Source organism: Ascidia mentula, chromosome 4 (genome assembly GCF_947561715.1).
Source record: "Ascidia mentula chromosome 4, kaAscMent1.1, whole genome shotgun sequence".
NCBI classification, from domain to species: Eukaryota; Metazoa; Chordata; class Ascidiacea; order Phlebobranchia; family Ascidiidae; genus Ascidia; species Ascidia mentula.
The window spans coordinates 2540559-2554559 of record NC_138569.1 but is presented as its reverse complement, the minus strand read 5'-3'; the positions used below and the strand labels follow the sequence as shown (position 1 = coordinate 2554559).

General features: G+C 39.9%; 1 protein-coding gene across 1 annotated transcript; it reads right to left on the bottom strand.

Annotated features, from left to right (window-relative positions):
- Positions 1 to 100: 100 nt before the first annotated feature.
- Positions 101 to 13812, bottom strand: LOC145897433 (kinesin-like protein KIF12). The gene is made up of 15 exons (XM_082985726.1): positions 13133 to 13812; positions 12813 to 12869; positions 12451 to 12617; positions 12074 to 12183; positions 10850 to 11008; positions 10284 to 10511; positions 9815 to 9959; positions 8256 to 8374; positions 4500 to 4588; positions 3995 to 4176; positions 3590 to 3693; positions 3388 to 3524; positions 1652 to 2002; positions 1053 to 1438; positions 101 to 804 (listed from the first exon to the last, which is right to left on the bottom strand). The coding sequence occupies exons 1-15, from the start codon at positions 13240 to 13242 to the stop codon at positions 686 to 688; spliced, it is 2463 nt and encodes an 820-aa protein (XP_082841852.1). The 5' UTR covers positions 13243 to 13812; the 3' UTR covers positions 101 to 685.
- Positions 13813 to 14001: the final 189 nt, after the last annotated feature.

The following is a 14001-nucleotide window of genomic DNA, read 5'->3' as shown; positions in this document are numbered from 1 at the left end:
ACTCAATGGTTTTATTATCCACACCAGATAAAGTGTTATATTTTGGTAAAATCGGGCAATATATCAGTATGCCATCACTGCTAAACAGTCCGCGTTGGACCACATTTTTTCTGATTTATTTGCAAAAACTGGGGAAACGAAAACACTCAAAAAACATCGGTGACGCATTGGACAAAAAACAAAAAGTTACAAATAAAAGTTTGGTTTCAAACAGTAGGTTTTTTTCTCGTGTTTAAATGCATTGATTAAATATGACTGTAAAAATAAATGAAATACAAACTAATCAAAAATACTAAAAGAAAAGCTGATGTCTTTTGTATGAAAATAAATAACGGAAATCTTTACCGACTAAAAGATAGTTTGTTTTCGAATGAAAAGACGCTCGTTTATCTCGAAACATAATTGTGTACCACACAGTGCTGCTCGTAAAAAAAAAGACAATTTGAAGAAACCGCGATGTTGAAATCAAGAAAAAGTGCAATAATTTCACAGTAGTTTTGCCGAAACGTCGCGTAAACTTCATTCGAAGACACTTGCTTGAAACACGCCGTGGCAAAAAAGAATTGTCCCAAGCCCAAACGTTTTATGGCCTTTTACCAAGAAAATCACAATAAACCGATTTGTCAGAATTTCGGAAAATTTTAAAAAAGAAACGAATCTTAAGGTAGAGCAAGTGACGTCATTGTCACGTGGCCGGTATTTTCTCCTTGCTCTGTTTGCTGATGGATTTCTGGTAGGAGTTGATGTGTTCGTCGAGAGCTTGCATTTCTTGGCGCATTTGCTGGTTGAGGCGGCGGAGTGAGGCTGAATAAATGCAAAATATTTCGTTAATTTATGACGTAAGCAAAGCTCATCGTAACTCCTCGACACAAGTAAGTTTATATCAAAGTAATTTTTTCCCCATTTATCAAAAAAAAATACAACAAACAAAGCGATAAAAGCAAAACGAGAAATCGAAAAACAAATTATTGAAGAAAATTATTTTGTGCACCATTAACCACTGAATGTGTTTGACCTCAGACTGACACGGCGTATTGCAGGAGTTGACTCACTTGCCGACAATTCCTTGGTCATAGAGCGCGGGGTGATTTCCTGTGCCTTGTAAGCTTCCTGGGGCAGAGCACCACCGCTAGGTGCCGCTGCGGCGTGTTGCGACTTCCCAAAACGCACGTGAAAATCGGGACGAAAACGACTGACGTCACTTGCGTCACGCATCGCGGAAGACACGTGACCGTCAGGCGAGGGATGATAACTGTCCGAAGATTCGCTCATCCCGTGGTACAGGTACTCCTCCCTGTTTGGGGGTCTGTAGTCACGCATGGGAAAGTCCTTCATGACGTCACCGTTGGATTTGGGTGAGGTTTTGTTGTGGTGCGCCACCTCGCGGTTCCAGTTTTGGCGCTGCTTGAATTGCGCTGCATAGGTTGATGACTTTTTCCTGTGGTTGAATGGATAACCACTTGTTAACGATGACTTCTTTTAAACCAAAGTATGTTATAAGCGAAATTTTTTGTAAATAGTTTACACCGAAATGCATTGACCACCAGCAACATCATTACCGAATCACTGCCTTCAACAAATACACTTTACATACTAAAAGTTTTAATCACGCAAGGTCCAAAGGATTAAATTCAACGGATGAAAAACTCACCACTTGGGTTTCATCTGGGGCTGGTCCCTCCCTCCTCGTTCCATTATTCTCCTTTGTGCGTTAGGTGAGTCCCTTAGCGGGGGGAGATCCCCATTGACGAGGGCTGCTTGCTGGGGCGAATGGTTCCAGGCTAGCATGGGTGCCTGTTGTCCAGCGGGAATGCCCCGGGGTGCGTAGGGGGCGAACGAGGCGTCGCTTTTCTTCGGTATTTTGTGTGGACTGTAGTGAAATGCTTGTTGCTGGGATAGGGGGGTCACGGATGAACTGAAGGTTTGAAATGACAAGTTCGAGTGGCCCGAATTCGTTCGACTGAAGAAGGAAGAACCGTAGACAGGACTTGACATCATGAGCCTGTAACACAAAATTGCGGATTAACAACCTTTTCTATAAAAGATGCATCATGTTTGACAGTTGTAGGTGTAACAAATATCACTGTGACATCACAATACGAAGCAATAGATGACTTTGAAAAAATATACAACCTGCGAATTCTAAATATCTTCTACCGATGTACACTGGTGTATATTTCTGCTCGAAGTGGTATTAAGAAAAGTGCCAAAACCAGTTTGCAGCAACAAATATCCACTGAAAATACACTTTATAACCACGTACTGCAAATCTGTATATCCAGGTATATATTGCGTTCGAGTTCAATCTACATTTAGTTTAGCAGAACGAAATAGCTGCTTTCCTGCAGGACCATGGTTGAACCATATCTAACCTAACCTTCCAGCAATAACAAGTAAGTTTGTTTTAAAGAGTGAGAAACTGTGTGGACATCTCTGGTTTCCAAACCACACCTCACGACTGGCTGACTTTCCGCGAAATGACAGAGTGATGTTTAGCAGGACGTGAAACAGTGAGTCTTCATTCACGTATCTTATTTACTCGAAAACATGCGCCACGATGGTGTGAATATCTGTCAAAAGAATGTGGGTATGGAGTGTAGAAGAAACACTACATGGATGTAAACACTACCGAACCCGAGGCAACCCTTGTGTCGTAATCAACGATAATCTAATAACCAACCGGAACGACAACGCAGGACAATCGTATTTCCCAAACCAGCAAATATCGTATTACGAGCTTGACACAAATAACATCAATCAACCGACTCTGCTCTATTGCTGACTGGCCGGCTGACCCCGCATAGTACATCATTGTCGGGTTTCTGTGTAAGGGCCACGAGTACAAGAGAAATCTTAAACCTCGGTCGCAAGCCAGGAGGAAACTGGAGAGGGTTTGTGTCGTCTCCTGCAGCGCAGCCGGGCAATATTTCGGGATCGTGACGTGGCAAATGCCGGTAGAGGCCGCCGGAGTGCACGTCTAGCGCAATGTTTTAATTCAACCCGAGTTGCTGTTTAGTAAACAAAACTGTACTTTGCTACGTGACGTATGTGATGACTAATGACGTGTATATTACAAAACGAATCTGTACACTGATTTTTTTTATTTCAATAATCTGTGCTCCTGGCACAATTAATCCGTGTACTTTTATTCACTAACGTTTCGTCGGCCATTCAACTTGGCTTCATCGGGGTAATGTTTTTTCTATTTTAAAAGGGCTTGATTTTAGACACTCTCATTAAAAACTCCCGCTAAATAAACCTTCATTTCATTTTCCAGCGTTGATTACCCAACACTTGGTCAACCTGTAGTCCTAAACATATCCATACTTTAAACTTCCATAGACCTTTTGTAGGTGTCATACCACGCAAAAAGTCAAACTCATTCACCTGCTTAGACCTTCAAGCTTTCGCGATAGCCGGTCGTTCTCTCTCGACATTTGCCTGTGTTCTCGTTCATTGACGTTGTGGCGGGAAACTAGGTTCTGGTTTTCGTTGCGGAGAGCTTCGTTCTCCACCATGTATTCCTGCGCGAAGTTGGGGGTGAAACAAAGTGTTAAACGAGATATTTTGGATTTCCGCCTTTTCTTACCTGCAGCATTTCATACAAGCTGTTGTCGGACATGGATCTCTGCTCCGGAGATCTGTCCTTGCTCTCATTCGCTTTAATTGCGGGAAGGTAAGTTACCTGAGGTTCTGGAAAAATCAAAGTATTAGTAATGCCTATATTACTATTACCTTGATTGTTCATCTACACTCGGCTTCAAGTTGTTTAACAGCAAAAATCTTCGGAAGCAATTAAAACGAAGTTGTGGTAGCAGTAATTATGAGAGTAACGACCAACCAAAAACTATAGATTTTACGACTCTCATGTCCTTGACCTATGGTGCATATTTCTATATTTCTTTGGGAACATAGGCCTTGCCTATAAGAATGTGTAGTTCTAGTTCAGCCATCATTCATAAAGTTTATTTTACTTGACCGGAAGTGACCTCACCTTTTCCCTCCTCATGACGTAACTTTATTCCATCAGCCGTGTTCGGATGAGGGAAGCGTGGTTTCTCACGTTGGGGGAATTCCAGCTGGTTACGTAGAAAGTGATTTTCTTGTCGGAGCAACTTCATCTCGCGTTGGAGTTTGATGATGAGTTCTTCTCGGGGATCGATTCTAATCACGGGTCTGCGGAGAGCAAAGAAAACGATGAAACCTGCTTAGGAGTGTTTTCCACAGTAGAATATTATGTAGCAACGCTAGTTAACAACTGCCCTTTTAAAAAGTTAATGGAAAATTGGAATACAATTGCATATCCACATGTTTTATGCAATAAGAAACGTAAGAAACACAGTATGGGAAGGTTACCGTGCTTGGACGTGTACGTATGTGACTTCAGAGCCATACAGTTAATTTGCAACCGGAAACTTTTGTTTTGAGGTTATGATTGTGAATATCGTGCACAAATTCACAACTTAGTTTACTTGTAGTAGTATTTGTGTTATTCTTACTTGTTTTTAATTTTTCTAGCTCGTTTGGCGTATCGGAGTGTATTCAGCGTCTCTGATAAGTTGTAGCTCGATGGAGTGACGCACGCGATCTGAAATAAAACCATTCTAATTGCAAGGTTTGAAAAACTGCTTTTAAAGATCTACATCAATTAAAGCAACGCAGACAACCAAGTACATCCCTCAGTCGACACAATTTAGCGTTTTCCAAGTTTGTTACACCTTTAGGAAGAGTATTTTTAAATGTATATTGCCTTCTTGTACTGGTATGCAGTGGGACAAAGCAAGCGTTCTGGGACTGCTTCAAATCACATTGTTGCGTTAGAAAGAGCAGACAAGCGGTAAGTCACATCACAAAGCGCTACGTGTGGGAGACAGGCTGCCATTCTTGTGTGTTTGGCGAACTCGGCACTAGTGGAGAATGGTGTTATGGTGTTGTGTTGTTATTCCACATTTCGCAACACCTACTTGTAATTGGTGTTATGACAGCTTGAAAACACAAGTTGTAAACGCTGGCGCGACTGACGGAGATTTTAATTCTGTTGCATTTTCTTGCATCCCGTTAAAACAATACTTTTCGGACAACCTTTACCTCGTCAAGGTCATGACATTGACACCAACAGCTTTCGTCACTGAATATTTCGTCATCAGCCATCGTCAGTCATGCATGACAGCGGTATTTTGAAAAGCCTTTTAGCTGATTTAATATATATATATATTTTCAAAATCGAGACGTTTGCCAGTTAAACAACCTACATAACCAAGGAAGAACAAAACAATAAAATCAAGACCAAAATACAAAAAATAAAGCAAAAAGTTGTTCAAAAATATTTACTACGTGTGCAATCAGAGGTTTGCCACCTCGTGATGAAAAATTTACAACCACCTGCAAGTCCATTCACGAATGACACAACACTGTTACTTTTGCTGACACTTCCGAAACCTCCAAGCGAGATAATTACACGCGGCCACGACATAAAACTTAGTTGCTGTGACAATGCGGCGTCACGTGAAGAGGTTAAACTCAAGTGGAGTGGAGAGTCTTGCCACAAGATTTCTTTAATCATCTTCCAAGGCAAAAGTAGTCCATTGGTTAAAAGTTAGGATCTAGGTTAAGTCTGATTGGTGACAAATTATAAAGTGACATCGTCATCTACACCATGTTTGACAAAATATGATAATAAAAAGTATTGCCAGAGCCTTTTGATCAGCAAACATTAATCTTAAGTAAAGAATTATCGTGTAAGTGGTACAATATAGATTTCTTTTAGATCAACCTGGAGACTGGCACCAATCAGAAACTTAATTCTGGTTTTCTGTTCGCTAGATACTTTATCAGAGAAATTACGAAACATTTTACAAAACATATGAGGAAATTTTAGAAAATCACCGCTGTAAACATTTCCCTCAAAAAACTTTATGCTTCGAGCAGAATTGTTTTGTACGCCATCTTCGTATACAAAAAAAAACATGCCCGTCCAAAAACATCTGATCTACATTTTCTACAATAACGATACAATCTAGCCACGAACCGCATTTTATCAACGACGTTACTTGTTAAGTAACAGGCATAGTAAAGTATAAGCTCACATACACGATATTGCACAGATTAAACACCAGCTAAATCCGGTTTCTGCCGCACTGTATAGATTTAATCCTTCAGCAGCAACGCGACGGCCTTTTGTGCGGAAGCCACCAAAATCAACACTTTGTCGGCTCCTAATCTCATGTTTACCCGAGTTATCATAAATCATCTTGAATCACTCTGTGGCGGATTACCAGAAAACAACCTGTTTTTTCTAACGTACGCATTGAGGTAATGTGAGAAATACGCGGCAGATCATGTCTGTGCCATGTAGTTTATTTTGCCCAACATAACGCGGTCAAAACATCTTCCAAATCAACAATTATTTGAAACCGGTTCTTTGCTTTTCATCACGCGATGTGTTCGAGTTTCTAGTTTGCACGACCAGCACTATACTGACTTTTCATCCGAAAAAAAACTAATTAAGGAGTTTCAAGTTTGAAAGCTTTGTGCTTTGAACACAAAGCCCACTCTATGTGGTAAATTGTGGCGTTGTGCCGCTTGAAAATGGACGTGACAATAAAGCAAGTTTTCTCGGTAAACTTCCCAGCCTTGCGAATAAATTTTGCGGTGAAGCTAAATAAACGTCGAGGTTTATGGCGTTTTTTTTATTCCAGAATCCTGACAGCTGCCCGGTGTTGTTGATCTTTATGATTTTTATGGCAAACTCGAATCATGAGATATCACACACTCAAAACACACACTGACAAAATGCTTTGTTTTCTCTCGATATCAGTTCCACAACGGTTCCGTGCTCTAGTGACCTTGATTAGTTACACATTTTAAACAACTTTTTTTTCAATCAAGCCAAGTTTCAGCTGCAATTCCACAAAGCAAGTAAATACAATAATGTTGGACACTCAATTCATTGCTGGTACTGCCAGGCACATTTATTACTACAAGACGGCTCTTCTGACCAAAAAAATTTTAAGTGTCTTTAGCAGCTTTTCATCATGATGCAACGAGATGTGCAAAAACACAACGTGGTCATCCGGGTGCAACGGCGTTAGGTTGCTGCCTTGCAACCGTAACGTTGAACACACAAGGTTATCCTTATCCAACTAATGTTACAACTAATTGCAATTACTTCAGCTAACGCAACGAAGGCAGGAAAACAGCACCGCACACATGGCGTGTCTGTAAAACTCTTCTAAACGTTAACTTTCCCTTGCTCTAAAAACGTCGTTACGAAGTGCCCACTTGAGCTAATTGACTTGCAGTGGATTGGCGTCGACCAAAGCTTGGCGTCCAATACACATCATTAGGTATAACCACAAGAGCACTTTGTCCGTTGACAAAACGGAAGCCATTTTCAAAGTAGTTGTATTTCCACAACAAAGAACAACGCTTTTAACCACACTGTGCCGTTCAATCACTACATGTAGCTTGGCAAAAACGCATGGATCACATTTTTGGAAAAAAATTATTTTTAAACAATTTTCCAAACAATTGTATCTGTCCGATAATATAACTTTGTTGCTATAACAGCAGGATTGATGTTGTTCAATGAAAAACTGTGTAGAGTTGAAGTTCGCAGCCCACTTGAGCAGTTTTGTACAGGGCAAAAATTTTTACATAGCAGCCCATTTTTATGAGTGATGGAATTTATCAAAGGGAAATACGTAGATGACAAACTCCATTTGTTCTCTGCGACCTGTTGACAGCCTCTAGCTCTCAGCAAACATTGCTAAGTTTGAGCAAATATTGAAACAGTGTTATGACGAACGACTTCCAACCCGGGGCTAAATGCCTCATCGTGATTACTCATATGATTCTGTTTATTTCCTAGAACAGAAAATGTGAATGTGACAGAAAAGCCCCGTACACAAACAGTTTACCAACTTGCCTACGCTAAATATTTCAAAGCAAACAAGCCTAAATTTTGATTTCTCGACTTCAAAATTGTATAAAACTTCTGCAATGCCGCAAAACTTTTTTCAAAACTATCCTGGAGTCCTCACTGCAATTGCCGACCGGTATCGTTGGATAACATTTGCGAAAACTGATTTTTAATAAACTTGCCAAAAATTTTGTTCTGAAGGCGTGTTTTTTAACCATGTTGAAATTCTGCAGTTGAAACTTCGACTAATATATCAAAACCAAAGATGCATTCCTATTTGTGTTTTAATAATATGACCAACTAAAAGCAATTAATATAATGATAATCAACTTACCATCAATGTAACACCAGAACCTCCGAGACTGTCCGCCAGTAACTTGGTCAACTTGCTGTCTCTGTACGGAATGTGGCCTCCGCGCTTTTTGGCGTCGCTCAAGGCAGAAATACAATTTCCTAAATCAAAATGAATATCGGATTTGAAGAAGAGTTCTGAAAAAATGTCACACAACAATAAACAACAAAAGTCCACAGGACAATGAGAAACAAGGCGCCGTGGGGGGTACAGGAATCTCTTGAGCGGAAATAATAAAAAGCCATGAGAATTCAGGCAATATTTATGCTTCACTGCATACAGACGTTGGGCGTATGACAGCTTTATTGAAGCGTCTAATTCCTACTTGAAAAAACCTTGGAGACGCTTTGTTTGTTTGTTTTCACAACGTTGAATGGTTTGCGGAACCCACAACTCTTTCTTAATCTTTGCAATCTCACCCAAAGCTGCATTTGGATGACATCTAATATCGGAAAACTGCACCTGATGCTACACATGCTGAATAACAGGATTTTGTGTAAGGTCGTGGCTTAACAAACTGCCTACTAATCACATACGCACAAATAAATTCTTAGTGGGAGTCATTCGGTAAACACGCCCAACTTTTTCTTGGTAAAGTGTGTGTGCTTTTTACCACTTTACAATCCCACGCTAACATTCGTAACAGGTAAGTTGTGTATTAAGACGCCTCCAAAATGAAACTTGTCTTAATTATTTCCTTTATACGACCTCTGAAATAGAATCCAAATATCGTAAAGTGTATCATTTGCTCAATTTAGGTTTTTACTATCGAAGAAAGAAAGTTATTTTCAGAATTCCTTAAAACCATTCGCAGTTTGTTTAAATACTAAATCAGTCTGTTTCTGTTGGTCGTTTTCTTAAAAATTAACATTTACAAAAGACTTGTGTTGCCCTATTTCTGTATCATTGAAAGGCAAACTAACTGTCAGATAAAACTGCAACCTAATAGCTGTTGTATGTTACGTACATACTTGTAGCCTACTTTCAATACCATTACTTAACCTCTGTGCTTTGTACATACTTCCAGTGCCTTATGTTAATCAACCACGTTGTCATAATAAACTTAATCTCAATCACCTTGTTCGTATCTTTCAAAACATACGTCGCCTTCTCATTAAACAATAGTTCATTGTTGCGTTTGTTACGTAACAATTTGCACCTGCCACTCGGCACCTCTTCACTTAGCACCTTGTGACGCGCAATAGCGAGGACTTGGACTTAATTAAGTGGCCTGGAAAGTTTATAAAATAGGAGAAAGTTGCAGAATTCGATGGCAGGACAATTGTAAAGGTCGAAAGCCAAATCGAAATTAAATCTATTTTACAAACTTAAACAAAAGGCTCTATTTGTGGTGTAGTCAAAAATACCGCAAAATTGCAATAATATTCACTTACTATATAACTGCCTTGAAAACTCACAAAACCTAAATCAATTTTGATGAAACTCTAAAGCTTTAAATTTTTTTTAATTCGCTGAGCAACAACACAGCCATGTTGTGCAATTCAAAGATACGTTGATCCGTAGCACTAGAGGAGACTCACCGAGAGTAAGCAGACTTCGGTTAATGTTTGTCGCCTCAATCAGCGTTTCCCCAGTCGACCCGGTTTCTTTGACTTTCTCACTCCCGGCCAAATCAACAAACGAAACTTTTCCGTGTTTCGTCACAATCAAGTCGCCCTCCTCCGCCTGTGACGTAACAAAGGCGTGTGACTCGTCAGCGCTTTCAAGTGTCGGGCACAAAAGTTCGCCGTTTGCTAATTTAGAGTCAAGTTAGGAGTAGAAGTGGGTGCTTTGTGTTATTTTGGTTCAGACCACATGTTGACCCACGTTCCTTTGCATAGCCGTTAAAATTAAAAACTTACCACCAAAGCATGTGAAATATTTCTTTCATTTTTTAGTCTTATTAATACCGTACTTATCATGTTTCGGACAAGATGTAACAAAGTATACGTAGCATCATTCAAATGTCGATCGTGGTTTACGACTATAGTTATACAATTAGTTATTCACCGAATCGCTGTCGAGGTATACAGTGAGAATACTGTGGCTCCTGCTGGAATGTTCGTTCATGTTATGTTCGGCCACTGCTCTGTTCTTCATCCCGTCCTCCAGGACCACCATGAGATCCTCCAGGTTCTCCACCTCCCTAATGAAGAGGTTGTCCACATAGAAACCAAGTGCTTTCGTCCAACGAACTTGCGCCGTTTCGTAGGAGGACGGATTTAACAGATCCTGAACCTGTTTCAAGATAATTACGTCTTTGTTTATTTTGCGGCAATATGTATCTCCTCTTTGTGACGTCATATGTTTAATTTTCGGTCCAGAGCTTCGCATTTTTCTTTCCTTCGTTGTGACGTATATAGTTTGTTATTATACCGATTTTAAACATGGTGGCATAAAATTGTAGGCAAAGAGTAGTTTGTTTTCACTGTTGTCTTAAAGTGAACATACGACACGGTTATAGCAACAACATCAAAATTATTTTTATCATCTTTCTATTGATTTTTATAGATGAAGTGCCAGCATGTAAACTTCCGCTTTCTACATCATAAATTCGAAATTATGCATGCCATAACCTGTTCATTGTATATTTCAAGGTATGACGCTTTAATGGTGAAATTTGATTCCGATTTTCGGTCCACTTGGTTCATGAGGTAGGCGAAACTATACTGGATCAAACCGTAACTGTCCGGATCACTGAGAGACTTTCCTTGGGCAAGATCATCAGACGCTTCCTGTGGAGGAAATAAAGGCATGTTGAGTGTAGTTCCTGTGTATTGCACGTGGACACTCAATGTACAATAGAAACAAAAGGAAGGCTAATAAGCATCAAAAGTTTTGCGTAGCCGACTTTCGAACCAACAATATCTTGGCTTGTTGGTTAAAGCGGTAAATGTTGGTTAGATTGCAGGGTTTCTAAAATAAACATTTCTATTTCTATTAATGTGGTTACTTGCAAAAGGTGGAAATCGTTGGTAAAACGATGGATAAAATAAGGATAGAATGAAACAGATTCTAAAATACATTAAAAACCGTATAACACTTATGTGAGATACACTGTACAACCATATGCTGCAGTTAAAAAGAAAAGATTCTGATTCGGTCGGGTACATCCCTAGTTGAATGCACACAATACATGTGTAAAATGCAATTTTATTAGATTTAGTTTCAGAATTCACGTTTCGGTTGAACGCTCCTGCGCCCGGAAAGAATTTCTGTGGAGCTTGGATCATTATCGCCCCTAGTGGCAAATATAAATAATAGTCTTGGGAACGAAGCGAAAATTTCCAAACCAGTCATAACATGTTTAACTGGGAAACAACTGGAGAAACCACGAAAGCCTCGAGTTACATTGTTACACCATTCGTTTGTTTACAACAGACGGTGAAGAACAAGACACAACAAAGAGGCCCGCGAACGTTTCGCGTGTGAAAAGTTCCACGCTAAAGTTGGTCATTGTCGGTGTTAACCACTGTGAAAACTATGGCGTCGCGTTTTGTTACTTTAGAAAACAAATTAACTTTCAAAATCGTCCGCAGAAGACATTTTCTAAACCTTGCAGTTAGCAAACTACGATATTTCGCGTTCGAAATTGTATATTTACTGCAATGTAAGCCACACGGCTGGGATATCCCCTAATGTGATATTCATGTGAGAATACTGTGACCGTCAGCACTCGAAGACAAACCTCCTTATCAACGTTACTTCGTCGCAAAAATATGGGACCTTGCACTTATTTTCCAAGACCGGAGGTTAAAGGACCAAACAGTGTTCAAAAGTCACAAAAATTAATGTTTTACCGGGGTAACTGGACCGGTGAGAGTAAATGTTTTCCCAGACCCAGTTTGACCGTACGCGAAAGCAGTGCAGGCGTATCCACCCAGAGCCATATCGAGCAGATTCTCCATACCTGGAATACAACAGGATGATTTAAGTGTGCTTGAGGTATATACACATATGAATGCCTATGAAAGCAAAACTTGGAAGCGTCATTTCGTCAAGCGAGCTTGCATCACAAGAAAATCTTTTTTTTTTATCATTATAATAACTGCAATGAAAAATAAAACACATTTTCTCTGTATTTGACCGGATCTAAACCACCAGTAAACATGGTAAAATCATAAACTTAATATTGGACATAAGGTGATTTAAGTCGCTGGTGAACTTTGGAACTTACCGCTGTTCCTGAACACATCCTCTTGCGAGCAACCAGGTTGAAATGCCGCATGGAAGGAGAAGGGTTTGGTTTTCCCCTGATTTTCGACCCAAACAGCGCCATCTCCTGGATACTGGATGGAAATTTTGTCATTGCGTTCAATTTCTTGTGGATTTAAAGGACGAATTCTGAACGAAAAAAAGGTTTTTTTTAATTACAAGCAAAACATAAGATTACATAAACTGTTTTCTGACTACGGCGACAAGAAATATTTTTGTAGACTTTTTCACTTTTATTGACGTAATTTCCGACACTGGAATCGTTAAAATTAACTTACTTATGTTATTCTACAACCATTATTTAAAAAACTGAAAACACATCACCTGGCAATGACACTGACGTTGCATTCATCAACTTCCAGTTCGGCTAAAGATGGTTTCCTGGAAAAAAAAACCTTATGCGATTTTGTGTTTTATCAAACTTAAGCTTAACTGCATGGATCGAGAAGTACGACTAATTAACTAACAACAAAAGGTTACAAATGAGTGTAATAATGCGTTTTAAGCCTTAAGCCTTTCCACAGATCATCAAATTGAAGAATTATACGTCATCATGTTCAACCCAACCCGATTGTGACCGTGCGGCGAACCAAATACAATGCTTGTGAGTGCAAGGTGTTACAATAAATAGAAAAAATAGGAACCTTTTAACCGAAAACGTGGCTTTCTTGTTTATTTCCACTTCGAGTTTTTTTCCATTGTCTTCAGCCGCCCCTTCCCCTTTGTCAGGAGGCGTCTCCAATTCTTCTTCCATTGTCGACTGTGACGTCACACAGAGTAATACGCTACGGTGTTTACGTCATATTCACGCGCGTGCCTATGTGGATGTGGAGCGATACCTGAGGGTGGAAAACACAGTCGGCGGTGGGTAGTGAAAACAATTCGAACACGCTCTACACCTGGCCTGCCTATGACTACTTGATACTGATCTAATGTACGAGCAACACAACACAGCTTGTAAAAGGAAGGGGAGGATGTAGTAGAAGGCCTCCTTAACCGACAATGTCGCCCCCGTCTGTCTGGCTGTGAAACCTGTGTTCATGCGAACAAATTGTTGAAGATTTGAACTTCGTATGTTGGTTTGATCTGAATTTGTAGCCTGGTCACTACAAATGTCTTTGGGTGGGCACAATTTGTTCCAACTAGTATCAACATCCTGCTCCTTGATTCAGACTTAGATTAGATTCTCGCGTTTACGACAGCAAAACCATCCACAGGCAAGCTTAACAGCTATAAATACTAAAACTATTGAAACATAACATAAGGGAAGATACACATTAGCCAAGCTTGACAGTTTGTACACTGAAGCACAGACAACTCTTGTTCAGATTTGCTTCAACCAAACCAGTGTATGGTCATGTTAACGACATCTTTGTACAACGTAAAATCTCGCCATTACTTGGCAAAGTCGAAACGCCCGCTGAGTTTCTGAAATCTCGGCGCAATAACAGATTTCCTTGCTATGCTTTACCTCCAGCCCCTGTTACAAGTTTGCTCACCGTGACAAATTTGT

Coding starts and splice junctions, on each gene's coding strand:
- LOC145897433 (XM_082985726.1), bottom strand. CDS start 13,242: ATGGAAGAAGAATTGGAGACGCCTCCTGACAAAGGGGAAGGGGCGGCT. Junction 12,184..12,450: donor GGATGTGTTCAGGAACAGCG/GTAAGTTCCAAA, acceptor GTTGTATTCCAG/GTATGGAGAATCTGCTCGAT. Junction 8,375..9,814: donor CCGAAGTCTGCTTACTCTCG/GTGAGTCTCCTC, acceptor ATTTTGATTTAG/GAAATTGTATTTCTGCCTTG.